The 27,685-nt window shown below is 32.4% G+C and overlaps 1 protein-coding gene across 1 annotated transcript in view; it reads left to right on the top strand.

The window, feature by feature from the left end:
• Positions 1-2,008: 2,008 nt before the first annotated feature.
• Positions 2,009-27,685, top strand: part of LOC134250221 (semaphorin-2A-like) — a 74,073-nt gene continuing 48,396 nt past the window's right edge. Inside the window, 10 exon segments of the mRNA XM_062732572.1 lie at positions 2,009-2,093; positions 6,212-6,305; positions 13,431-13,482; positions 13,867-13,932; positions 14,862-14,957; positions 15,132-15,246; positions 17,156-17,305; positions 17,472-17,593; positions 18,257-18,365; positions 18,737-18,788. Coding sequence (XP_062588556.1) covers positions 2,009-2,093; positions 6,212-6,305; positions 13,431-13,482; positions 13,867-13,932; positions 14,862-14,957; positions 15,132-15,246; positions 17,156-17,305; positions 17,472-17,593; positions 18,257-18,365; positions 18,737-18,788 — 941 coding nt within the window.

Here is a 27,685-nt window from a genome sequence, read left to right as displayed (position 1 = left end):
GGCCCTTATACTATTACGTCAATTTTTTTTTCATTTTATTTTTATTATAATAGTTTTTTTTATAATAAATACTATAAAAATCATTAATTTTCAGCTAGTCCGCAGAAAAAGTTATCTTATTCCCTGTTTAAACTCCGAAAGCATTTGATGTCATCTAAGGTCAACTAAACTCACTCCTCCTGATCTGTGACAAGGAAAAAAAATATCACAAAATTAAAATGATTGTAATTATGTACATTAGGATCAGGCATTTCGTACATGGTTATCCTGTTGCACCTGACAATGAAATGGGACCTGAACATAAATATAATCTTTTACTGTGTTGTTTAAAAACCCCCACCCAATGTCAAAGGGTCCAAATAAGATTTAAACAAAACCATTTACATTTGATTTTTATAATTTGTGTATCTTTATATAAGATTTACTCTACCAATTACATTCCCTATAAATATTTTTGAAAAACATTCTATAATAGGTTGAATGATTGCTTCTTAAGCCTGCTAGAAGCAGTTTTTAACTTTGAAAATAATAATTATACTGTACATGTATTCCTGGCAATGCAAAAAAAAAAGTCAGCTTTAAAATTATAAATGAAAAGGGGGTCTAGAGATGGATCAACAACATGTACATTGAAAGCAAAAACTGTTTTGAAGGCTTTGTGTAACTGACAGGGGAACTATAAATATACCCCCCACAGGACACTCTTCGCCAGGTCTTATTTTTTCTGTAGAAATGCAACAATCCTTTCTTCAATGGTGTCCTTAAAAAAGAACCTATGCAAGACTAATTGTTTTCTATCTGTTAAAAGCATTTGGGTCAAAGTCATGATGCATGTACATTTAAAGTGATAAACATTTTTTTAAAGTATAGTTTCAATAATTCTCCTTTGCTAAGATAGGTATAATCTTTTTTCTGTCAGTGATCTTGAACTTCCCAAAATGCTTAAGTAAAGGGAAAAAAAACATCAAAATTAGCTGACTAAAAAGACACCCAAAATCTCAAGAGAAGAAAAAAAATATATTGACTTACAAAAATCAATATTGTACTAATTACAACTAATCATTTACAGTCGAGGTTCCAAAAAAAAAAATTTTATTTTTAATCCCCTGAGTAAATGTGTACCTGTGTACAAAAACACATCCTGTTTTCCCCACCCTTTAAATCCTGTCACAAGCCTGGTCCTCCAAAAAAAAATTCTTCTACAATTAAATAATATAGAGAATACACTGTTCAAAGGGGGGATTTCTGATAAGAGGAGCATTTCTTCTTAAATTGCACTTAAAGTGGCAAATTTCTGAAAAAATCCCCTTTAAAATTAAAGGATCAATGATTGACTTTTATACCATTTTAACTTATATTTGAAAAATCAGGTTTTAAAAAAAAAATGTTGAATTTTTCTTTTTATTTGGATTGCGTTACAGTATTACTTGTCATATCCTGATGTTTTGTATTCTGAAAACTTGCCTAACATGATATTAACTTTGAACCCCCTCAGTGAAGGAAATTGTTTAAAATGTCTAATCCAAAATGTTGTCTACTGAGGCCTATTTCTGTGAAACCAGTGGTGCCCAAAAAACAAGACAAATTTTACTGTACACAACACTGGTTTGCTGTATTCTTATTTTATTAGTTACTAAGTTGGTCAATAGATATGATTTTAAAAGCTTCACAATCTTTATAATTTTCCATCAAAGGCAGAGAAATTTTGAAATAACCAGTGTTGATCAATCAGAAACAAGTGATTCCCTCCAATGAGGTTAATGCTCTAAATCATCGTATTGAACTTAAAAACAGCAGTATTTTATATTTACATTCTTTAACAAGGTTTGTAAATGATAAAGTCTGTGATATCGTGGAAACAGGAAAATGGAAATTCGTACTATATATTTATGCATGTATTCATGAAGTAGGTGTTTCCTTTTTCATTGAAATTGACGCAAATAACATTTCTGGATGACAAGAAATACAAGTTAAGGCCATGGAAGTTTCAACAGGAATGTGAAGAGAAATGAATATTATTTTAAAGATTTTTTCCATTTTATTTATAATTCATGTGGTAAAGACCCAGAATTCCAATCATTTTTGGGAAAAGGGTAAGAATTTTCACTAGTATACATGTCTCTCTGAAAGATGAGTTTCTAATTCATAATTTGGGAACATGCAAACAACAGTTGTGACGTGTTATTTAGGGTTATATAAAATTAAATGCTGAAGATCATTTTTGGTCTCTCAAAAACTAGTGGTTTAATCAGTGTAGAATTGAATTCCTGAATAAAAGTGTGTTACGGCCATTTCGGTAACTAGATTTTTAAGGGTCACTGTAGTTGTGATATGACGTCATCGTTTTTGGGGCACCTTTTTTTGTGTAGAGCCCGTGATATTATGACAGAACGTGACAGGGCTTGGTGCCTGCAGTTTTTACCAGTTTTTTTTTACTGGTTTTCCAGTTTTCCATGATTTCTTTGTACTGATATTTATTTCACTGGAGGAAACTTCTAAATTGTAAATCGTCAACGTCATATTTTTACGTTAAACTTCCTATGTCAAATCCAGTTACTTCCTATGTCAATTGTCATTCAACGTCATTTTCAACGTCATACATCATCATTTGTTATTTCTTACTAGTTCTCATCACCCTCATCAATAAAATCATTGGACACATTTACAATGTCGTTTCCTAATTTCCTTAGCCAGTACAAAGTGTTTGAGGGTAAGTAAAAGGGTGTGTTTCAAGCATGTAACCATTTTTTAACCAAGGGTTTGTGAACGGCTAGTTTCGTATCCTAGTACTGAGGATAATATTTTCATTTGAAAAGGCGCTCTGCATTGTACAATACATGTATTTACATTTACTGTGTTTTTCTGCTTAACCAACCATATTTGAATATATACTCACGTTTAGAAAGGAATACGGAAAAACCTCGCGCTATTTAAAGTTATGTCACAGTGAGGCAATAGAGATGTATTCCTTGATTGTCTTATGCATAAAAATGTCAGAAAAAAGAACTTAAGGTTACTAGATGTTAACACCTTATCTTGTTTGCTTAATCCACATATATTTGTATCTACATAACAAATCTGTCTGAGTGTATTTTTGGTGCTTTTAATCATTTTACATGTAACTGTAAATAAAAGGAATGTTTCAAGTTTAGTGTCAATTATTGGTGTTTAAATCAGACTTGCATGCAGGCATATTTTTGTCATGAACTTCTACCGCGCTTCGTGAAATATGCCAACGTGCGTGACAAGTATGTGTGATTAGCAAACTAATAACTCACTCAAAATTTAAAAACATTCCATAAAAAGGAATATTTTAATTATTTTAATTTTTTTCAGTTTTGTTTTTGAGCATGGCCAAATTGTTCAATGGTTTTGATCAAAAGTAACTCCTCTAATATCAGTAGAATAACAGAACAAAAACCTTGGTACCTCCTGTAAAATTGATCTCCTTCTATTTATAGATGGGCTTCCAGTCAGATTTCTTGACGTGTAATTTTAAATGACATTTACAGTGAAAATAAAATAAAGAGATTTCTCTTTTATTTTCAATGCATTGAGTTCTTATATTTAATAATTTATGCACTTAGTCTACATGTAGTTCATTGTTTACTGTATACACATTTTAAAAATGTCATAAGTATAGATGATATGACCTAGATATTATGAGACATTTTATGAAATTGCTTAAAGGAGTTGGGTGAACATGACGAGCGGTAAGCCTATAGCGCAACAAATATGAAGGTTAAAAATTAAATCACAATTAGACTATACAAAAATTTTCCTTAAATTTTTCATCTTACATTAGAGTATACTTTATGTAAAATCTCTACAACTTGTACGAATCTCAATAAGATTAAAGTTATTTGCATATGAAATATACACACACGAAATAGGGCAAATCGAGTCTTTTTTTCATACTGTCACACTACTTTTTCGATATGAGTGGGTCTTCGCTCCATTTTTTTTTTGAAAGTTATTCCTCAAAGTTTCCATAATATAGATATGCATATTTTGGTTTCCAAAATTATGGAGCAATGACCCACGATACCTTAAAAATATAATTTCATGGCATAACTTTCACATCTTTTCGAGAAATACCTGAAGTCCACTAATAATATAAATGGTCATATCACAAACATGATTTAAAAGCCACTTTTCACCTGGTCTTGTGTAGCGTAGTGGTTAGCATGCTAGTCTCAAAAAAAAGCATGCTAGTCTCAATAGAGAATGTTAACCATGATTTTTTTTATTGATTCGAACCCAATGGATACCACATTATTTTTTTATAAAAAAGAATAAATTTAAACGAAATTTTTCTCAGAAATTTTTTTTATCATGATTTCATAAATATCAATAATGAGAATTTTTCTCTAAATACTAAATTCACAATTTGAATATATCTTTTATATATCTGAAGCTTTCTGCACGCTAAGTTTGGCCATCTCTTTTTAGATTACTTAGAAACGTAGATGTATACAAAAGTATATGCAATGAACTTTTCTGCATCTAGATCTTTAACATAATAAATAATAAACATTTAAACATGATTTAAGAACTCCATATCAATATTCTTCCTCAAAAATTGCTAAAGCTTCTAGTTAAAGTACCAGACGAAAGATACATGATCAGCTGTTGTCCATGTACCCGCAAATTTTATTTGTGAACAAATGTTATAGTATGAATTAATCTGAACAATCCAAGAATTTAAGAAATATTCTGAGTATATAAAGATCTTCAGACTGTAATATGTTAGCTATGACTCGTAACCAAAATATTGGAAGTTGAGGAGTGTCTTTGTTTGATGTCAATTTTAGGTGGACCGTTGTTTCAATGTTTGTTTAAGTTTTAGTTGGACCATGTTTCATAATTATCGATTGACCATTGTTTGCTACGTATTTTTTTAAGGTGTACCTTTTAAGCTCACCTGAGGCAAAGGCTAAAGTGGGCTTTTCTGATCAAAATTTGTCCGTTGTCTGTCGTCGTCGTCGTCGTTGTAAACTTTTCACACTTTCATCTTCTTCGCAAGAACCACTGGGCCAATTTCAACCAAACTTGCTACAAAGTATCGCTGGGTAAAGGGGATTTATATTTGTTCAAATGATGGGCCAAGCCCTATTCCAAGGGGAGATAATTATGAATTTGAGAAAAATTAATGGCATTTTTAAAATATCTTCTTCTCAAGAACCGCCTGGCCAGGAAAGATAAAACTCATGTGAAATCATCCTCAGGTAGTGTAGATTCAAGTTTGTTCAAATCATAACCCCCGGTGCTAGGATGGGGCCATAATTGCCGATCAAAGTTTTACATAGGAATATATAGGAAAAATCTTTAAAAATCTTCTTCTCAAGAACCACTGGGCCAGGAAAGATGAAACTCATGTGGAATCATCCTCAGGTAGTGTAGATTCAAATTTGTTCAAATCCTGATCTCCGGGGCTAGGATTGGGCCATAATGGCCGTTAAAAGATTTACATAGGAATATATAGGAAAAAACTTTAAAAATCTTCTTCTCAAGAACCACGGGGCCAGGAAAGATGAAACTCATGTTAAATCATCCTCAGGTAGTGTAGATTCAAATTTGTTCAAATCATAGTCCCTGGGCCGTCAAAAGTTTTACATAGGAGTATATAGGGAAACCTTTAAAATCTTCTTTTCAGGTACTTCAAAGGTATGATTAGTGATATTTATATGGAATCATCCTCAGGTAGTGAAGATTCTAGTTTGTTCAAATCATGACCCCTGGGGGTGTGAAAATTCAAGCCCCCCCCCCCCCACCTCAGTCATCTTTAGTTCTGATCTGATATGTGCTCTTTCCTAGCCGATGTTCTCAGGTGAGCGCTGTGGCCCCTGGACCTCTTGTTTTGTTTAGTGTCAGTTTTAGATGGACCATTTTTTGATTAGTGTCAGTTTAGGTGGAGCATTAATTGTTTAGTATTAACTTCAGGTGGTCATTGTTTGTTGAGTATTGGTTTAAGATAGTAGATTCTTTGTCTTGTTTCAATTTACATCGACCATTCCTTGTTTCTACAGGAGTTCTGAAAGTACGTAAAACTCTACACTCTTTAAATATATAAGATTTTAATGATACTTGCTCAAAAACTTGGAAGTTCAAGGTCACCATCGAACAAAATTTAAATGAAATTAGTTTGAAAGAAGGTCAGTTTTATGGAAAAGATAATGATGTATAACCTGATTAATTGATTTTATTGTAGATTTAGTCATAAAGACATTCCAAAATGACGGCATAAGGAACTACACTTATTTGTATGTAGACATCTCCACTGGGTCACTTTTTGCTGGTGCTAGGTAAGATTAAATCAACGTGTATATAGACAACACCACTGGGTTAAAGTTTCTTCAAATCGTTGGTAAATACCATGTTTACAAATTTAAATCTTACAATCACTGCATGTAACAAAAAAGCAGCGGCAAATCAGTAAAAATGTAATAAACCGAGAATTTGATTTTGTAGTGCAAAATATTTCACTCATGAGACAAGATTTAAAAAAAAAAAATATTTTCACTAGTGTTTTGCACTCGTGAAAACATTAAAAGAATCCTGTCCCAATCATGAAATAAACATAAATATCCTCTAAGTATTATATTTTATATCAAAAGTTATACTGTATGCACATAAACATTTCCAATGGGTCACTCTTTAGGTTTACTAAACAAGGTAAAGTCTAATTGGTCATTTTTCAACTTGTTAGGTTTCATTATTAATACAACTCGTGTATTGGTGCTAGGTGAGATGGGTTTTAATAACAAAAAAATACATATGTAAGAAAATTTCACTTTTTTTTGCCTTACCCTAGTAGGGTGTGTTCTCATTTCGCCTTAACTGTGAAATTCAGGTAAGAAAAAGCTAAAAAGTACTAAGGCAAATGAGAATTTTAGTATTTGTAAATATTATTACTGGGTTGATATAAAAAAATGATAAAAAAAAAAAGATTGAATTTAACAATTAATGGGGAATTATGAATACTGTGAATAAAATAATACGTGTAATACCAAAAAAAACTTTATGCTAGATATATTAAATCTTCATCACCTTAATTCACCTGAGAACTTACTAAGGCGAAATGGGAATGCTAAATTTTACAGTTAAGGCGAAATGGGAACAAACCCCCGAGTAAAACTATGTTTAGTACAATATAATGACAACTCAATTGGCTCACTATTGGTATATTTATTATACCCCATGCAACAAGTTGCTTGAGGTATAATGTTTTTGACTTGTCAGTCAGTCAGTTAGTGTGTCTGTCAGTCCTGTCCTTTTGTCAGCGCAACTCCTCATGAACCGCTGTACAGAATTTCGTCAAAGATATTAAGGAAACAATTCCGATTCCTTTATTGTTTCTGGGAATTTCGGTACTTCGAGTTTTAGGGAAGCGTGGGGTATGTGAGCTTGCTCGCTTTTTTCTTTCATTTACATACTAGACATTTCCATCGGGATACTTTTTGTTTTGTTTCGTGATTAGGACTTACTTTTTAACAATATCTTGTTAAAAATTTTCTACCAACTGACGATTTTTGAACATCCTTATTTCTCTTTTCATTTAGTTAATAATCTTAGCATCATCCACATAGACTATCATGTGACGGAGCTAGTAAGGATGATTCAACTATCGTATTGTTATGCATTTTTCCAGTACCAATACACCGGCAAACTGCTTGGACTTACGATTTCTTAAGTAAAATATGAAATTTAATATGTCAAGAATGAACGTTTTCAATTGTGCCAAACAGTACCAACCGGTAAGGTAACTGTTTTATGGTTGCATTTAATCCAGATCTGTAGTTAAATCAAGAAAATAAAAATTTACACACGCTGCTTATAGATCGAGGTTGATAAAATGATTTTTAACTTTTGACTGTCATTGAAAATATTGCAATACATATCGCAATAGAGTTAAAGATATCGCAATACGATATTTCCAGCCAATTATTGTTTAACATCCCTCTCATGAACTTTTCATTTTTATGGAGAAGCCGCCACTTGCAATAGAGAGCTGCAAATTTTGATCTATACTCGGCACTAAGGGACATTGAGTAGTACATGAGGGATCTTTTGTGTACCAGCACCTTTTGGTACACGGGATCTCGGTTTATATGGTCTCATCCGAGGACCTGTCTCCACGTCTCACAGTGGGATTCGAACCCGCGACGTACGGATCAGCTCCTTAATTCGTGACGCTAAATAAATACTTTATACTACTTAAATAAATGATCCTCAGACTCAGATAGTTTTTATACACCATGACGGGGTGTTTTATTGGCTCATCTGTATGGCACACCAAATTAACAAAAAATGGGCTAAACATCGTTTCACAGTTGACTAACCAGGTTTATCGACTAAAACTATAGTTTACAAACCGTCAACTATAGTTAACAATTCCTTAACTTTAGTTTTCACCTGTAAAACTATATTAAACGGTTGTTTACTCTAATCTAAGTTTATCTTTCTGTAATAAAACAAGAGGCCCATGGGCCACATCGCTCACCTGAAAAGCTTTGACCATTCTGTTCTTTACCAGATTTCCCCCTTGTAATACATAATGCATCCCCACCCTACCCCACTGATCATAATTTAGACATTTTGAAATCTACTACCCAAGGATCCTTCCATGTGCTCATAAGTTTCATCTTTTCTGGCCCAGTGGTTCTTGAGAAGAAGATTTTCAAAGATTTTTCCTATATATTTTTATGTTAAACTTAATAATTCCCAATTTTGGCCCAGCCCTTCCCCCGGGGGTCATGATTTGAACAATTTAGAATCTACACTACCCTAGGATGCTTCCACATAAGTTTCAGCTTTTCTGGCCCTGTGGTTCTTGAGAAGAAGATTTTCAAAGATTCTTCCTATATATTTCTATGTAAAACTTGATTCCCCATTGTGGCCCCGCCCTTCTCCCGGGGGTCATGATTTGAACAATTTAAAATCTGCACTATAGCAGGATGCTTCCACATAAGTTTCAGCTTTTCTAGCCCAGTGGATCTTGAGAAGAAGATTTTCAAAGATTTTTCCTATATATTTCTATGTAAAACTTTGATTCCCCATTGTGGCCCCGCCCTTGCCCTGGGGTCATGATTTGAACAATTTAGAATTTACACTATACCAGGATGCCTCCACATAAGTTTCAGCTATTCTGGCCCTGTGGTTCTTGAGAAGAAGATTTTCAAAGATTTTTCCTATATATTTTTATGTTAAACTTAATAATTCCCAATTGTGGCCCCGCCCTTCCCCTGGGGGTCATGATTTGAACAATTTAGAATATACACTATATCAGGATGCTTCCACATAAGTTTCAGCTTTTTTGGCCCAGTGGTTCTTGAGAAGAAGATTTTCAAAGATTTTTCCTATATATTTCTATATAAAACTTTGATTCCCCATTGTGGCCCCGCCCTTCCCCCGGGTGCCATGATTTGAATAATTTAAAATCTACACTATACCAGAATGCCTCCACATAAGTTTCAGCTTTTCTGGCCCTGTGGTTCTTGAGAAGAAGATTTTCAAAGATTTTTCCTATATATTTCTATATAAAACTTTGATTCCCCATTGTGGCCCAGCCCTTCCCCCGGGGGTCATGATTTGAACAATTTAAAATCTGCACTATAGCAGGATGCTTCCACATAAGTTTCAGCTTTTCTGGCCCAGTGGTTCTTGAGAAGAAGATTTTTTTAATGACCACAACCTATTTTTGTCTTTTCTTGATTATCTTGATTAAGAGGGGACTTGGCCCTTTATTTTTACAATTTTAATTTCCCTTCACCCAAGAATGCTTTGTACCAAGTTTGGTAAAATTGGCCCAGTGGTTCTTGAGAAGAAGTTGAACATGTGAAAAGTTTACAGACGGACAGACGGACGGACGGACGGACGACGGACAAAATGTGATCAGAAAAGCTCATTTGAGCCTTCGGCTCAGGTGAGCTAAAATAACAATTGAGTGTGTTGATAAACATAAATGTAGATTAAAGTCTGTAAACTATAATTTACAATCGTTAACTATATTTAAGAATTGTTAATCGTTGTTTCACAAATCGTGAAACTATACATATCAGATTGTTAACTATAGTTAAGAATTGTAAACCATGGTTTACAAATCGTGAAATTGTATTTTATCAGATAATCTATGTAGTGCAATCGCAAATGATTGTTTTCAGCGTTAAGTATAGTTTACGGTTCTGAAACATAGATTCTGGTTTACAGATGTAAAATATAAATAAAAGTTGTTAAATATAGTTTACAGTCCGTAAACTATAGTTTACTACCGATAAACCTACTTTATCGACTGTGAAGTCATGTTTAGCTCATTTTTGTGAATTTAGCGTGCCAAACGTCTGAATACATGGTTTTTTCTGGGAAAAAAGTACCAATTAATTTCCCATAGAACTCTATACAAACCTTATGCACTCCCAGTAATTTACTAGTTCCTGATATCATTTGAAAGTTCGTTCTAAGCACTTATTAAAACACGGAAACAAATATACCGTGCCGCGGCGTTTATAGGTCAAATTTGCAGTTACATGTATTTAGAACTTACAGCGATCGGCAGTAAATGACACCCTGCCAAAAATATCAATCCCCACTCCTACAATCTCCCCTGGTATTTCTATATTTTCTGTAATATTCCAAAATTCCATCATTTATTTCAGACACTAATATTTTTACTTTAAAAAGTATACATACTGAATTCAGCCAATCAGGTAAAGCCTACCCATTTAGTACTCTGCTTCAAACTTCCAGTGCTTTGGTACTCTTTTTCCTATTCTGATCACCTGTTGTCTAGCGTCCATCCATCTGTAAACTTTTAACATTTTCGACTTCTTCACAAGAACCACTAAGCCACTTGTAAGCACATCCTTGAGTATTCTTAATTCTTCAAAAGGGCCAAGTTTTATTCTAATGGGAGATAATTAAGAAAATTAAGGCAAAAAAAGTGCACGTGGAGTTATTAAAAATCTTCTTCAGAACCACTGGGACAGAAGAGACGAAATTTCAGTAAGGGCTTCTTCAGGAAGTGCAAATATTTAATTGTTAAAATCATGGCTCCAGCTTTAGGGCAGGGTAACAAAAGGGGATCGATTTTTTTTTTACAAAGAAGTACATGTGGAAAATTCTCTAAAAGTACTCTCAAGAACCACTGGACTAGAGGGAACTTATGTGGAAGAGTCCATAGTTAGTTTACATCCTAGGATATTGTTCAAACTATGGTCCCTGGGTGCGGGGTTTGAAAAAGGGGTATAATTGGGGATCAAAGTTTTACATAAAAATATATAGGAAAAATTCAAACACTTATACAAAAAAAAATCTCATGTTGTATTGAATCATTGCTTCTTTTTTTTTGGGGGGGGGGGGCAAATTTTGCATAGTTAGCTAGTACAAAAGCCTATTAGGATCAATCAATAGAGAAAAAAATTAAAATGCGTTACAGTGTATATATGCATTTTAAACAGGCATAATAACGCGAAAAATGCATTATAACACCTTTGCATCATAACGCCTTTTGAAAAAAAAAATTATTATGAAAATATCACGAAAAATAATCTTCTTATATAATATTTACGAAAATAACTTCTTATATAATATTACGCCTTTCCATTGAAAAAAGGCGTTATTACGCTTTTTGAAAAGACGTTTTTACGCCTTTCCATTCAAAAAGGCGTTATTAAGTCTTTCCAAAAGGCGTTGTTAGGCCTTTCTAAAAGGCGCTAGATTCAATCTCTCACCAGAGGGCGTGCTCCGCTTACGCTGTTGGAGCGAAGCGTAAAAACGCCCTCTGGTGAGAGAATGGCGCTAGATGATGCCTTAAGTTTGTTATTACGCCTTGTATTTTCAATACATGACTAACTTAGCCCAACCGCGGGGATGTGATCTTTACTTCGGAACAATTAGATATAGAGCTAATTTCACAAAAATAATGAGATTTCCAGGGGAAAAAAATGATAAATACGTATATACTAATGTATTTTCAATGATGAACCAACAAAAGCCTCGATCGCTAATGCCAACCACACCTCCACCAAGAGTCATTGATTTCAATTCCTCATTATACCCATGCAAATAGTTTGCCTGCTTTTCTCCAAGAAGCGAGAAAAACAAATCTTTTACATATAACATATATGTTACATATTTTATATGTAAAAGATTTGTTTACAACAAAAGGTATATAAAATGTTACAGAAGTAAAAGAGATCATTGAATCAAAGAGTAATTACTTGTGCGAATATCTTATCATGAAAAAAAAGCGATTAAAAAACTAAATATAAATTACTGTAATGTAAAAAACACTAATATACAAAACCCGTATTTTTATTTTCAAGCCAGAATTTGAAAAATCGGGATTTTATTATAAAGTTTTACTTTCTAAAAAGAAACAAAAACCAATAATGGAAACTAAATGGTCAAAAGAATTCAATATAATGAATGGTCAATGGAAAAATATCTATACAGCTAAGATACTAAATATTTTTGATAAACAGATAGCAGAATTCAATTTTAAACTTTTACACAACCAACTGAACTGTAATTATCATGTTTGTAAATGGAATAAAGAGGTGACAAAAAATTGTACATCTTGCGGGCAAGTACAATATATTAAACACTTAATTTTTGAATGTACAGACTCAAAAAGAGTATGGGAAAAAATATCTCAAGTATTGAATTTAAATCTATCCTGGAAACATATTGTTGTAGGATTTTATAATGAGTTAAATAACACAACAATGATTTTTAATAATGTCATATCAATTGTAGGATACAAAATATATAAATATAGAATGAAATGTAGGTTGCAAAACGAAATAGTAAATGCAAATGCAATGTTAATTTTTTTGAAATCGTCTTTGTATCAATATTATGTAATAGCAAAGAGTGCAAAAAGTGTTAAATCTAATTACTATATTTTAAAAAAGTTAGCAGACGAGCTATTATCTTTATTTTTCGATATTTTATCTACACATTTATTTAATATGAAATGTTTTTCAATGAAATATTTGTCTTTTTGTGAAAATGAAATAATAGTAATGATAAATAACCATGTTTTTTTTTTTTCTTATTGTAAACTTTTGTAAATTTAATATTGAAAAATATACCGATCCAGGGAGCTCCTGCCACCCCAGGTGAGGTATTAACCGAGGGCTTCTAAGGAAGTTTTGCCTCAAAATTTGTTGTATGTTATTGGAAATAAATGTATGAAAAAAAAAGAGGCGAGAAAAATAAATGATATTGAAGCATCCCTATGTTGTGTGGATTTACATGTAGAGACCATTAGAGTTGTCAGTATAATATGGGGTCACAATTTTTCACAATAAATCAGTTTTCTGAAATCTGAAGAGCAGCAGGGCCAAAGTTACTCGGGTCAATGTTGTGGTCCCTGGACCTCTTGTTCTTCCAGTTTTGACCTCCAGTTTCTTCTTATTTCATTTCAGAAATTATTTAGTACGATTAAGGTTAGAAGATATCAGTGACAAAAATGGACTGGTGAGTACAATACATAAGTTAATGTAAAAAAATATAGAATTTATCAATTTTGTTAGATATAGATAAATATAATAGAACAACACAGAACAAGAACAATAGAGCAAGCATATTTATCCAACCATCTTAAACCGGAGACAGTAAGTATAAACTCGGGTGGCTTATATGAGATTGACATGGACCTGTGGAAAGTTTTAAATGATTGATAACTAATGATAACATACGCTGTGCAAATAAAAACAAAACTACATTAAAAATTTTTACCAAGCTTTTCTTGAATTATTATTGTGAAGGACTATAAAAATATTGTCGAAATAAAGATATGAAAGGTAGTACAAGACATGTATTTTAATGTGTACAATGTATTTCTGACTTTTTTTGTGATAGAAAACTAAAAGGGTTCTGGCTTCTGATGAAAATAGAAAGCTGTGTTCTTTTAATGGGAAATCGTTTGTAAGTATTGTACAGGCTTACATACATGTATAATTATATGACCTGCTTACATGCATAAATAAAAATACATAAAAAGTTTGTACATTTAACGTAAGGTTTTTACTTCCAATTACAAATAATTTAATTTTGTTTATACATATTCCAGCCTCTCATCGGTTGATTCCCAAAAAGGAACGCAAATTATTTTATATAATCTGGTTTTGGAATGGGGACACAGCCCCTTGACAACCAGCTGAATCATATGTATCTATCCATCCCCTCATTTCCAGTCCTTGTGGAAAATTTCAGATTTAATTAATTTACCTTTGACTTCAAATAGTAGCTCGATCTTACCTCATGTAAACAAACATCATGACTGCTAGGTCTGTGTATCAGTTATTTCCTCCCTTCGCTTTCCAGCATTTCTGTTACTTGGGATACATTATTGAGCGGCAAATCTGAACTCATAAATAACAACACAATTTTAAAACCGCAGTTGTTTAATTATTTTAAATTTAAATTATGAGGAATGTTTCTAAATCATAGCCAAATTATTCGAGTATAACCTGGTTTAAGTCAGTTTACGGTTTTTTTTTTTTTATAATCCGCTTCGAGAATCAAAGAATTAAAGTCATTCCTTAAATAGTAACCTTTGCCAATGTTTATTGCAGTCCGGAGGACCGGGCTGCTGTATACATATAAGTTTAAGTGTTGGTGTTTGATAGTGCACATTTTTCTTTGTAACCGGAATAAAATTTAAAATATAAATACAAGAAATAGAATATCAGTTATTAGAGTTTCATTGGGATATGACGTATATTAGCGTTCATCATGTGTAATATCCCTATGAAACTCTTAAAAATGATATCTTATTTCTTAATTATCTAATCATACATAAGAATTAGGGATGCATAATGAATACTCTTTTTTTCTCTTTTTTGTTTCTATAGGAGTACTGTCAGAATTACATTAAGTATATCGTTCGTGTTGATAACGCCACACTATACTTTTGTGGAACTGGTGCCAATACGCCTTCCGAGTATAAAGTTACTGTGAGTGAAAGCAGTTCCTTAGAAGTAAATTCACTTTTCCCAGTTCTCACATGTTTAATATCACAATATATAGATATACATGTAAAGGCATTTGCATAGCTCAGGTATAAATAAATGTGCTTAAGAATTTGTGTTACACTGACGATATATACAGTACATGTACTACAGTGAATGAATACTTTTATATTTCAGATACACGATAATGATTTCAGCCTATTATCATCTCAAAAAGCCAAAGCATGTCCAGGGGACCCCAAGGAAAACACAACTGCAGTTTATGTCAGTGAGTATGAAGTATCCGATATCATTTAAAGGATAAATGATCATTGGGAATTACTGTTGTCTTTACTTTTAAAGTTATCAAATAAAGTAATTTTGTTTTCACGTAGGCAGATTTTATGTACAAATGTTTTCAGAAAAATAATTTATTTAACAAAGGTAGGTTTTGCTACCCTTTAAGACTACATCATCATGACTGATGCAAAACAGATCCAAAATATGTACCCTTTCCATGTAGAGAAAGAAGTCTGTTATTGCTTCTCACTTTATAAATTTTGTAAACACTATATGAAAAATTCGAATGTATTGAGAAATTGCATTATTATAAGAGATTCAGCAAGCATTTGAATTCATGAGGTTTTACATTGAAATGTTATCCATTTATTACATTATAATATGATAATATTGGGTTTTTTTAACTGTAATGAGAAATGGTGTTTATTTGATTCTTTTATTTTTTTTTTTGATAATCTACAGAAACTAGATCAGGAAATGGGTAACCTAGTTATGGAAAAATTAGTAACAATATCTCCTTATAAGCAGTGTATATAGGCATCACCCAGATTATACAAACTATGGAGTCAGGACAGCCAGCCCTTTAGACAATTCGCCAACACTTCTCAAGACAACTCGCCCTAAAATTAGGACAACTCGCCCCCTCTTAAGACAACTCGCTCCCGTTATTTTTTTTTGTAAATTGCAAGGAAAAACAAACAAGTGTAATATTCAATAATGTATTTTTTATATGCAAATTTAAATTATAATCAATATTTACAGTTGTAGTAGCTAGATTACTAGTATTTATTTTTTAATCATGATGGATTTACATAATATTTTTGTATAAAAACACTATGTTTGCATCAAAGATTTATCGTATTATCCATGCTTTCTTTAACTTTATTCTTCCGAAATGGAGTTAATAAAAATGCATTTTTTTTATATTTCATATTTTTAAAATTGTTATTTATAAAATATTTCTAATTTAATGAAGCATATTCTTCAGTGCTAAAACATCTAAATTATTCAATGATGAAATTAACGTTTAACTTACTGTGTACAAGGAAACTGATGATACTGATAATTACTTAATTTTAAATGAAAACGTCAGAAGAAATGTTAGTGACATACCCAAGCTAACAACTAATTTTAATACTTCAAAGTGACAACTAATGTAACTAGTACATGCAAGCCCTGAAATTACAAATACATGTATTAAGTTTTAAAAAATTGGCGTGTCGTATCCAAGCTCCAAAGCAGTTTCAACTTGTTGGAGAATTTTAGCATGCAAGCTCTGAAAATTATATTTATTTAGGTTTTGTGATGAAAATCAAGTGTAAAATAAATGTAAGAATTTAGCGAAGATATAAATAAAAAGTGCCAGTAGCAACAATACTAGCGATGGTGTTTAAATTATTAATACATTTTATTTCTGTTATGTTTTCAATAGAATGTGAATTTTTTTTTTAATTTTCTAGAAACAATTTGAGTTCAAATCTTTGTATAATATATTTAATACCTGCTGGTTTCTTAAAAAGGGGGCGATTTTTATTGAGTGTTGTCGAGTTGTCCAAAATAAGGGGCGAGTTGTCTTGGGGCGACCTGTCTTGGGGGTGACTTGTCCAACATTCTTTTCGATGACTATAGCTCCAGAAACTCTCATAATATGTAAAACTCTTCACCCTGCAAATTATACGTTTTGACACTGATGTTTTACAAAGATTTTTAGCTAATAAGATATTTACTTGTCCAGAGAAACAATTGTAAGAATTTGGGGATTTTTGATTTCATAAAAAAAAATTCTGTATGAAAAGTGTTTAGGTTTCTAGATTTTATCAACTTTTAAAAAAGAGTCTGTGAAGATTAACAGAAGATGTGTAGCTTGCATCAACAGCAATATTGGTTTGTTTCTGTAGCTAACGGTAACCCTGGAGATGTACCCGCCCTCTACTCAGCAACCATCCTAGACAACGGGAAGGCCACCATATCCCGACCACAACTTGTAAAAGATGGTAACAAAGTGATTGGAGATATGGAGACCGCAGACCCCATCCGCTGGCTTAATGGTAAAATATATTAGACCTTGAGCAGTGATTGAAATCTTGCAGAGTCCTTCTAGAAACTTGTAAATGACATCAATAAAAAAAATAATTTGTTATCAGATATTAACTTTTTTGAGTAGCAGATTATTTTGTTCCTAATTGGTGGTAAATAGAAGCATTACGGTTGTAGAACCCCAGTTTGTGGCATCTTTTGATGTAGATGAAGATGTTTACTTTTTCTTCTGGGAAATTGCTGTGGAATACACAAATTTCATGAAAAAGATGGTCTCTAGAGTTGCAAGAGTTTGTAAGGTAAGGTCATAAAAATCAAAGTACTCAGAAGTACAGAGAGCCGGGCTCATTTACAGAGTAGAATGAATTTCTTACATTAATTACGTTTATATTCTGATGAAAAAATTATTTTAAAACTATCGATATAAATGATAAGACACTGGTAGTGAGGTTTTCAATCCTAATACCACGGTCCGATTTTGTCAGAATCAGAATTAATCTGGTACCGCAGCTGAATGTAAACAAACAGGCCAGTCTGGTTCCCTCTACTGCTTTACCTTGTATATATATCGTAGAGATATATACTGCTTTACCTTGTATATATATCGTAGAGAACTACGATAACATCGATTATCAAAAATCCTTACGCTAATGCACTATGTTCGTTGACTTAGGACTGAAGGTTTCAAAGTCATTATTACAGTACTAATATTTATTTATATAGATAAAACGTCGTTTTATTTTTGTTGCTTTATTAAGCGTTTGTATTATCTCAAAAGCGGTTGAGAGTAAGAACTATATTTTTGCACGTAACTTTAAAGTGGCGAATATGGGGTTGACTTCATGCCTTGAACAGGATGACATAAGCCGGCAATTGCTCTTTGAGCAGTAAGCCCGGCTAAAAAATTACACTAATTTTTGTGAAAATTACTTTAATGTTTGTGATAATGTGTAACATTGTAGAAAGACATGGGTGGAAGTAGCTTACTTGTCAACAAATGGACGACGTATCAGAAAGCTCTATTATATTGTTCCTTATCCGGGTCTTCCCCAATCTACTTCGACTTAATCCGTAAGTTAGCAAATATTGTGATTTGTCTGGTAATTATCCCTTATGTTGCAAAAGACACACTCTTTAAAATTGCCAGTGAATATTTCGATGTTTAAAGTTTCCAGAGAAAGAAGATAATTCATTTAGAAATATTGAAAAAAGTTATTCTAGTGTACTTTTGGTCAGGATCGCCACTGTGAATACCAGTACTGCATGATAGTATAGAATAGAATAGAAAGCTTATAAGGTTCTTTAAAAGTAAAGAAGAAAGGACATGGTGATGATTTGTTTCATTCTTTGCTTTATGATACAAAAGAAGATTTTTCTTTCTAAATATATATGCTTTTATATCGTTTCTTGAGACGTATCAAGTTAAAATTTCTCTAATCTAGAGGACGTACAGTTGGTGAACAATACCTTCTACGGATTATTTATCTCCTCTGTGTAAGTATGGCATTTATGGACTTTTGCGAAGAGGGCTGACTAATACAGTTGACGACTTACTTTCACACTTTTACAAACTGTTATCGTGTTAACTTCAGAAAAAGGAAAATCCGAAAGTATGTCAACCCATTCGATAATTATTTAGAGTCTCATCTCAATAAATTTGCTTCAACATATTGCCTCTACTGCTGCAAATCATAGAAATTAGAATATTAAGTTTATGAACAATAGTGTAGCCTTCCTAGCAGTATTCATCCGCCGTCAAAATACAGCTGAAATGCCGACTCGGCATTAACAATCAACAATCAATACTTTTAACATTTTTTTTAAAAAATTACTTAATTTTTGGAGGGGAAGATTTTTCAGAAGCCCCCCCCCCTTTTAAATATAAAAATGCCAACTGTTCTGTATTCTTTCATGTAGCCATGTTTTGGAAAGTATCTGAATCCCTATTAAAATTTACAAAAATCATGTATTAAACTTATATACTAGTCAAAATTTCTAAGTCCCCAGGTAAGTGTTTGTTTTACACAGCTTTTATACTAAATAATTACGAAAATATAAGTTGATAACTATACAGGATAAAAAGTAGCAAAACGATTTTTTTTCACTTAATCTAATTTTATTAAAGGGCGCTAACACAAAATGCAGAAAAGTAAAGGCACCCTAGAATTAAAAAATCGCAACGTTCACCACTGCTTTTATCCTCCATTCACACGAATTAAGATCAAGACAACTGTTTCTCAAAGAGTTCCCAAAATTAAGAAAAATCTTTATTAAAGGTTATTCCATGTATGGACTAGGTCGTCCTCTATAGTTACGCTAGATTCTGCTGCTGGAAAAGCTCTCACTCTCCGGTCCATCTTGTCCCATTCATGTTCTATAGGGTTGAGATGTGGATGACATTGAAGCTTACCGAAATTGTTTTACCCGACAATATTAAGGCTTCAGTACATAAGGTCTACTTACACGCATTTCTCACTCTTCCAGTTTGTTTTTTATAATTTGGATAATTAAGGAGACTTTAATTAATTTTTAATGAGTGCAGAGAAATTGCACGAGCACTGTCGAGCAGATACGTTCCTTCCACAATTATAGTGAGTAATTCTTATGCAGTAGCCCTGTTGATGCGTTGCAGAACGTGTATACGCCTTGAGCATGGGCACTTCCGGTTCCGGTTTTAGTAAATTTCCGGTTAAACATTAGGCTAGTTTAGTGGTATTTGTTGAAAATCTAGCAATTTTTAATGATTATAAGGAATACAAATATGCTTTGTGCATCTTCCTAACGGTATTCTAAAGGTTTTAAATAACATAAACAAATACAAAGGCAGTAAATACAACTTTCCTTTAATACCACCAGCTTTGACTATGTCAACTTCACTTGCACATTGTCGTTCGTACATACACGACATTTTAAACAAGCTTTTCTCTGTTTTTCGTAAACAACTAAAGATGGAGAACACATGTAAATTTAAATAAATGAAAGATACACCCGAAAACATATGAAACTCGCACTTCATGCTTTTTAGCAAAAACGGTCATGGTTGAGTAATTATACATTCGATTCCAATTTTTTTGGCCGTAACAGATAATCATTGAAAATGTAAGTCAAAATTGTGAACAACTTATTAATTAATGTTAAGGTCTTTAAATACTTAAAATAATAAAAGTGGGGACTTAGAAATTTTGACAAGTATACAAGATCCAAACATATATTTCCAACGCAATTAAAGTGTCCTCAAACGAAGAACTGTTCATTGCCATCAGGTAAAAACATTAACAATTTATGTCATTAAAATACGAATACCCAAGGCATATTTCTTTGAATTATAACAACACGTATGAAAAGTAATTCAATGTAACATGTTTTTCACTTTCAACAGGCACGTTTCAGTGTTAATGAAAAGAAGGGTAAGCGGTAATTGAAAAAAGTTCGAACTTACACCCCCCTCTACCCGCACGAAACAGGATTTTCAGTTTTGGACAATGGTCAAATTCTCCTCTTTTTTTGTCAATTTATTTCAGATTGAATTTTTTATCTTTCAATTAGCCGTCCTTTTTTTCTAATTTTCCGACGCCGTTGAATCATGCTTTCCTGAATTTAGTTTACCATCTATCAACATTTGTACTATGTCAATATCGGTTTCTGAATATAAACACCTTTTTGGGAGTTGAACTATGTTCAATCTTCCATGCTCGCCACGCGATTTCTAGCGCAGTAATTTTACAATGAATTATATAGCGGCTGTCGTGGTGCTTCTGTATCGGCCGGTTTACTCCCCTGTGATATTCAATATAAACTCGCACCATTCTTTATAAACTCGCAGAAACGTCCGAAATAAAAGTAGTCCATCTCATTTTTCGGAGTTAATCTAATTTTCATAAATGATTTAAAAAGTAAATTAAATTGAATTTTATCTAACTTAACTTGAATAGCATATTTTTGTCACAGCTCCTAGAAATGACTCATAAATTTGATTTCTGAATTAAAAAATAGTCCCAGTTTTCTGTCATTTATCGATTGACAATCCTCGGCTGACTCCACTACGCCCCAGTGCTGTTAAACGTTTATTCTGAATAGTAAACTTTTTGATACTTATCTATACATATTCTTTATGCTTTAAAAGCATGTATGAACGTAAATCTTGAAACATTCGCTTAAAAGTCACGATTTACACGTGGATTTCAGCATTTTATTCTCACACGCAGCAGTAATTGTCTTAAATTTCTAGCCAATATTGTCGGTTTTTTGTAGTAAATTCACCCTTCAATGCTGTCTCCCGGATTTTCAATACGCACGAGATTTTTGATTATTTTAGGTCAGTCCAAGTTTTTTCTATGTTTAGCGTCCGCGTGCGCCTTGGTTTTTGACATCCCATATAAGAAAAAAAACACACAACATCAGGAGTCCTGAAATTAATTAATTAAGTCGAAATGTTTTTATTTTGTCAAATTCTCCAAATAATTCTGTATTAGTAAGTTATAAATAATATAATGGGTGTATTTTCAGCATTTAATCCATTGTTTTGCTTAAAAATAGATATTTCTTTTATCAAAGCAGTTTTCTTAGATCAAATAATTTGAAGGGCGTCATTTTTATGACTTTTAAGCCTGTGTTTTATGTTTTGGCTGGTGTGTTTTTTGCGAATAGGTAGGTAGGTTTTCGAAAGATGGGTGGACGCTAAACAGAGAAAAAATTTGGAATGGCCTTATAATGAAAACAACAAAATACCCGTTTATGGTAATGTTTTTCTTCCGCTAAAAAGGGATAATCGCGCTTTAGCGAGACGATCTCGCTAAAGGGGATGTGTTCCCAACCTGTTTAATTACACGAAAATGAAGGACTGGAATAAAGCACGTATAAGTTGTCTATGAAGAATCCAACAATCGCTCTACCTGCAAACACCGCCCTTCACATGCTAGTGCCCCTAACACCATACCTATGACCACTAGAAAAGTTGTCTTATCTACAATCGATGCTGTACCTCCTTACATGATACAGGTTTAAAGAGGCTGGGGGTGGCAGCCATTTTCAGACTATTCCGATCTCCTTTAAAAGAAGAGCTTCATATAAAGATATACAAAAGTGATCAAATTTTAAAACTAAATTGTAATTTTTTCTTTGCCAAATGATAGTTGAAAGCTTAAGATACAATATCTTAAAAAATAATTTAAATCTGGTGGTTAATTTGTAATCAATTTCTTGACCCGCCAGCCTCCTTAAGGTGGCTCATTACATCCACGTTTATTTTAGGTTTCATTACAGCACCACTTATAATGTAGATGTCAAATATCTAAATGGAGGTATTGATGTCATAAATATTTTTTTTGAGAAGTTTTTTAGCTTTTGTGTAATTTTAGTGAAATGTTTTATTTCAAGTTTATTATTACCAGAATTTCAGAACTTTTCAGTGTCAAATGATAGATATCTTCTTTAGACAAGTACTGTAAACGTGGAAATTTTGACGATGTGGTAATTTTGACTATATTTACGATTTTTCTTGTCTCGTCAAAATTAACACTCGTCAAACTTCATATCATATATATAGCGTCACAACAGACATTGACCATTACACAACATTACCACTCAATTTTCTCGGGTTTCCCCTATTAAAACAAGATCAAAATTAATGTTAATTTCCTTTGTAATTAGTTATGAAAACACAGTGATATATAATCAAATTTTTAAAAACATTGAATCTAAACTCAACTAGAGGTACTGTGAGCAATGAGCTCACTAAATGATACCCCCGCCTCCCATATGAATATAATGGCAGTGTCCATGTTTTGCTAAAGGAAACCAGAAATATTTGTCGAATCAAAAAGTAAAATAGGAGGTGCACAATGGCAGTATGTAATAAATATTCTGTGAAAGTTACATCAAAAATTTCATTCAGTGGTATGAGAGGAGTTACGGATAAGAGATGGGTACCCCAAAGCGTAACAGACAGACGGACGGACGGACAGACATACCGAGTACTAAATTCCCTCCCGCTTTTCAAGCGGGGAGTATAAATACTGCATGCGTAACTTATCGTAATTATCACACCGTGCTTGACCTAGTTTTCACCTCAGGAAATTGACTGCTTATAATGAAAACAAATTACAAGAGGGCAATTCATTTAATTAATTTTTTTAGATAGTTTATACAATCTTACACATTGTAAATGGTCTGTACAAAAATGTTACGTATATATATCATTGAACTCGATAATAAAATTTCGTTTTCATTTGCACGAGTTATAAATACATTGCATGGAATGTGTCGCCTCTTTTCTTGAAGACAAGTCTAGTAGTGTAAAATCGTATCACGAGAATAAATTATCTATACGATAAACATGCTTTAAAACGTATTTCTATACGCTCCCCGAAAGTCGTCTATTGTTTGCAGTCCGCTGTCCGTAGTACGATGTCAGGTGTCTGAGATTCCGAAAATGTTCAATACTACACTACATACAAGATTATGTCCATAAACTATACTAAGATTTCACTCGGATAGTATGTATCGTACATAAAATTAAAAGTCTACTTCAATTTTCTGAAAATAGCCGTGAAATAGCATCAACGTGAGTATTGTGGCGTTTCCGGTTGGCGGATCAAAGCTACTGACAAATTTTAATGAAACTGACAACAAACAATATATTATTTATTTGATAAAATGTCATCACTGAATTATTCAATCAAAACTTGATTTAATTGATATAAAAGAAATACGTTGTGGTAACCAATTAAAAAGCTAAAAGTGTAAATTATTTTCGTCAATCACCAATCTCAATATTGACGGAAGCTTCTGGAACATCACGTCCTTTTAAAACGAGCAAAAAATGCTTGGAATTTATCAGAAACATATTGTTGCCGGAAAAAAAGTAATATTTATTGAAACAAGGATTACATAAGTAGACAAGTGGTACACGGAGGACAAACGATGGATAGAATGAGCATTCAAATGGAATTCATGGCAATCCGACAGCGAGGTGTCAAAAGTGGATGGCGAATGACAAATGAAAATAGAAAATACAGGAAATACATATATCGAAAGACTAAAATAGATATGTAGTGTATATATGTTTTTCTTATGAGTTTATCGGTAAAATCTGTATTTTCCGTACTGAGAGCATCGTGGTAACGAACTCGACGTACAATTTGTAATCAACTTAATTGCGATTAAGGTATACGGCCCATATTAGGACCAAAATTTCTAACTTTAAATATCAATTGTTTGTAAAATATCCTAATATTATTTTAAAGCATTTTAGAGTAGAAAGGGATTTACCAAGAGAAATTTTCAAAAATTTTATTGCCTAAGCAGAAATTAATTATTGAAGGTTGCATTGAAGTCTATGGAAGGAAGTAAGCTTTTTAAGATAGAAAAAAATAAATACTATCAATATCAACAAATGCTGTGGTGGAAAGATGTATTTGATCATTGGGAATAGAAAATCAATTAGAAATAATTTTTTTACCACACAATTTTTTTATATATTATATTTATTGAATAAAATCAAAGGGACATAACTTTTCAAGGGCAGGAAAAGGTCATAAATTAGAACGTGTCCCACTCTTACATTCTGATACTAAAAGATGAAAATTAGTTCTAACTGAACAGAGTATTCAGCCCATACATATCTATTATGCATTCAATTCCATTGAATCTGGGGCTAATATGGATCGGATACCTTAATAAGAGAGAAAACTTACGAATAAGGTAATCAAATACAATTAATTAACTATGAAGTTTTGTGCTTTAATAAAAACATTTCATAATGCCAACTTCTTTCAGAACCAAATTTTTGGTATCCAACAATATATTTCCCTTATATGAATTTCCTGTAGTATTAAGGGGGCGGGGGGGGGGGGGCAACCAGCCTTTCACTGAACATTTCCAATAGTAAAAGTATTGGTTGGAAAAAAGTGGGGGGAGGGGGCATCCTTTTTATGTATCGATAAGGGTACATATATAATTATAAACCCAGACCGAAGTTCCTGTGAATTTTTACCCCTCCCCAACACCCAAAAACCAATATATTTGTATATTATGTATATTCGTTGCTTTTATCCTTCATGAAAATGAACTAAGAACATTTGAAGTGCAATATCCATAACATTTTATGAAGTTTTGAAGACATAAACGTCAATTAAAGCATTTTTTATTTTTCAAATTTTCACAAAAAGTGGGTGGGAATAGTGACGAACATTTCTTTCATGCGGACTTTTGAACAAAGTATTTCTTCCCTCTATAAGTCTGTAGTCTGTCAGTAAAATCTACAACTTCCAACTACAATATATTTAATTTTCTGTTGCATAAATGGTAAAGCTCGATATATATATATAAATTCAATTTCCCGCGCTTGCGCGGGTAATTATCTAGTTTTATTAGAAAAAAATAGTTTTCTCCTAAAAAAAACAATCAATTTCAATATCTTTTTAATCTGTGCATAAAATACTAAGAAAATAAGTTTTGAAGAGACAAGGAGTGTATTTCAATGAATTACATGTGATAAATTAAATGAAGAATGTTTAAACGAATTGAAAATTCCAATTTAAAAAATAGTTGGTATAAAAAGTCCACTTTCAAGAGTTATCTTTCTTAATTATCCAAGACTCAAAAGACTAAGGAACGTTTGCATTTTACATCTAAAACTCAGAACAAAGCTTTAAATAGCCAGAGTATATATTTAAATCAATAAAGCAAATATATAAATTAATACCAATACAGTTAACAGTGCAATTAGATAACTTTTTAATTTCAACAAGGTTGTAGATTTTAACTCGAATTTCCTCCATACAAACATGTCATTGATTGATATAGAGCTATGAAATTGCACATTACTTGTTTGGCTAAGATTTGGCTGTTGTTTTTCTTTCATTTCTGCTTAAAATCAATCCTTCTTGGTTTATGCATAATGAATCCGTTACTTTGTTTTCATGGTTTACATGTACAACACCACATGTTTCATCTATTTTTAAACATGTTTTAAAGTTCAGGGTCATATTATAGAGGTACCTGTACAATTCGTCCCCAGAAGAAAAGGGTCAAAACAATGGAGGTTTTTTAGGTGTAGTACGTCATTAAAAAATGGTGTAATGAGCCTCCTTAAATGTCGAAGTAAACCGTCAAAGTGACTATGTGCAGGAGTCAAATCATGTGTTTCTTTTAAGATATCTGTACATGTAGCATGCAGAGAAAGACTTATGAAAATTATGAGTAATTAGCTAAGATATGACAATTAAACTGCAGTGTAAAGCAAGAAATGACTGCACGTTATAAGTGCCGGAAAAACCAAGGTTATATCTTCCGTTTTGAACGGTGTTTCCGAGTATGTCAAGGTCACGCCACTCATATTTTTAGCTCAAACTTGTAAACAACATTCCATTGGAGCATGCAAAGGTGAGAAATCTGTTCTAACAACTTTTTAAAAGGTTGCATCAAAATTTTGGTCTGCTTACTACTTACAGAGGAACCAGGGTATTCTGCAATATTTTCGTTATGGGGCATACAAAAATAATTTTACATTTATTTATCTCCATAAAATAGAATTTTTAGGTTCTGAAAGGTTCTGTGATTTTCTGAAACCTTTTACTTTTAGGAATTGAACAAGATTTACACGGGTCATGCAAAAATTCTACATTTGTCAATTTTCTCCTTTGTGCGTCACAGTGCCTCTTTAACTGAAAAAGTCGATCAGCCGAGCGTATTCGCAAAAGTTCATTAACAACGCTACATGCAAGTTATTACTTTATGTACAGTAGCAACAGCTATCCACGCAATTATAAGTCTGTAGACATTAACAATAGTGACACATGCAAAAATAATCTATAGACAACAACAGCTATTCTATGCAATAATTAGTCCATTGAAACGAACAACAGCTTCCCATTTGTTTTCAGTATATAGACAGTAATAACTATACATCTATTGAGCGCCGTTTTAATATTTTTAAGGTATTTTTGATATCAAAAATTCTATTTTTTGATATCAGAAAATCATTTTCTGATACATGTATCAGAAAATATATTTTTTGATATCAGAAAATAAAATATCAAATAATACTAATTTTTTATATCAGAAAACTTTTTTTTTTATATCAAGAATTCGAATTTTTTATATAAAAAAATCTTAGGGATTTTATGTTATCAAAAAATGTCATTTTCTGATATCCAAAATTTGAAATTCGAAATTGATTTTTTGATATCACAAAATATATTTTTTGATATCAGAAAATAAATAAAATGATGAAGAATCTATAGACAGCTGATCATGACATCAGAGTTGTTTTCTTCAGTGGAGATCAGCCAGCACCTGCTGCCCATCTGTCTGTCTCTATTGGAGGACAAGGTGTCAGAGGTCTTCACATAAATAATGAATACTCCGTTTATCTGTAGAAAATGCCAAAC

This window comes from Saccostrea cucullata, unplaced genomic scaffold, assembly GCF_032062105.1.
Source record: "Saccostrea cucullata isolate Sc308-1 unplaced genomic scaffold, CSIRO_AGI_Scuc_v1 ctg6404, whole genome shotgun sequence".
Classification (NCBI taxonomy): domain Eukaryota; kingdom Metazoa; phylum Mollusca; class Bivalvia; order Ostreida; family Ostreidae; genus Saccostrea; species Saccostrea cuccullata.
Note: the sequence above shows the minus strand (reverse complement) of the source record. Positions and strands in the feature narration are given on the sequence as shown.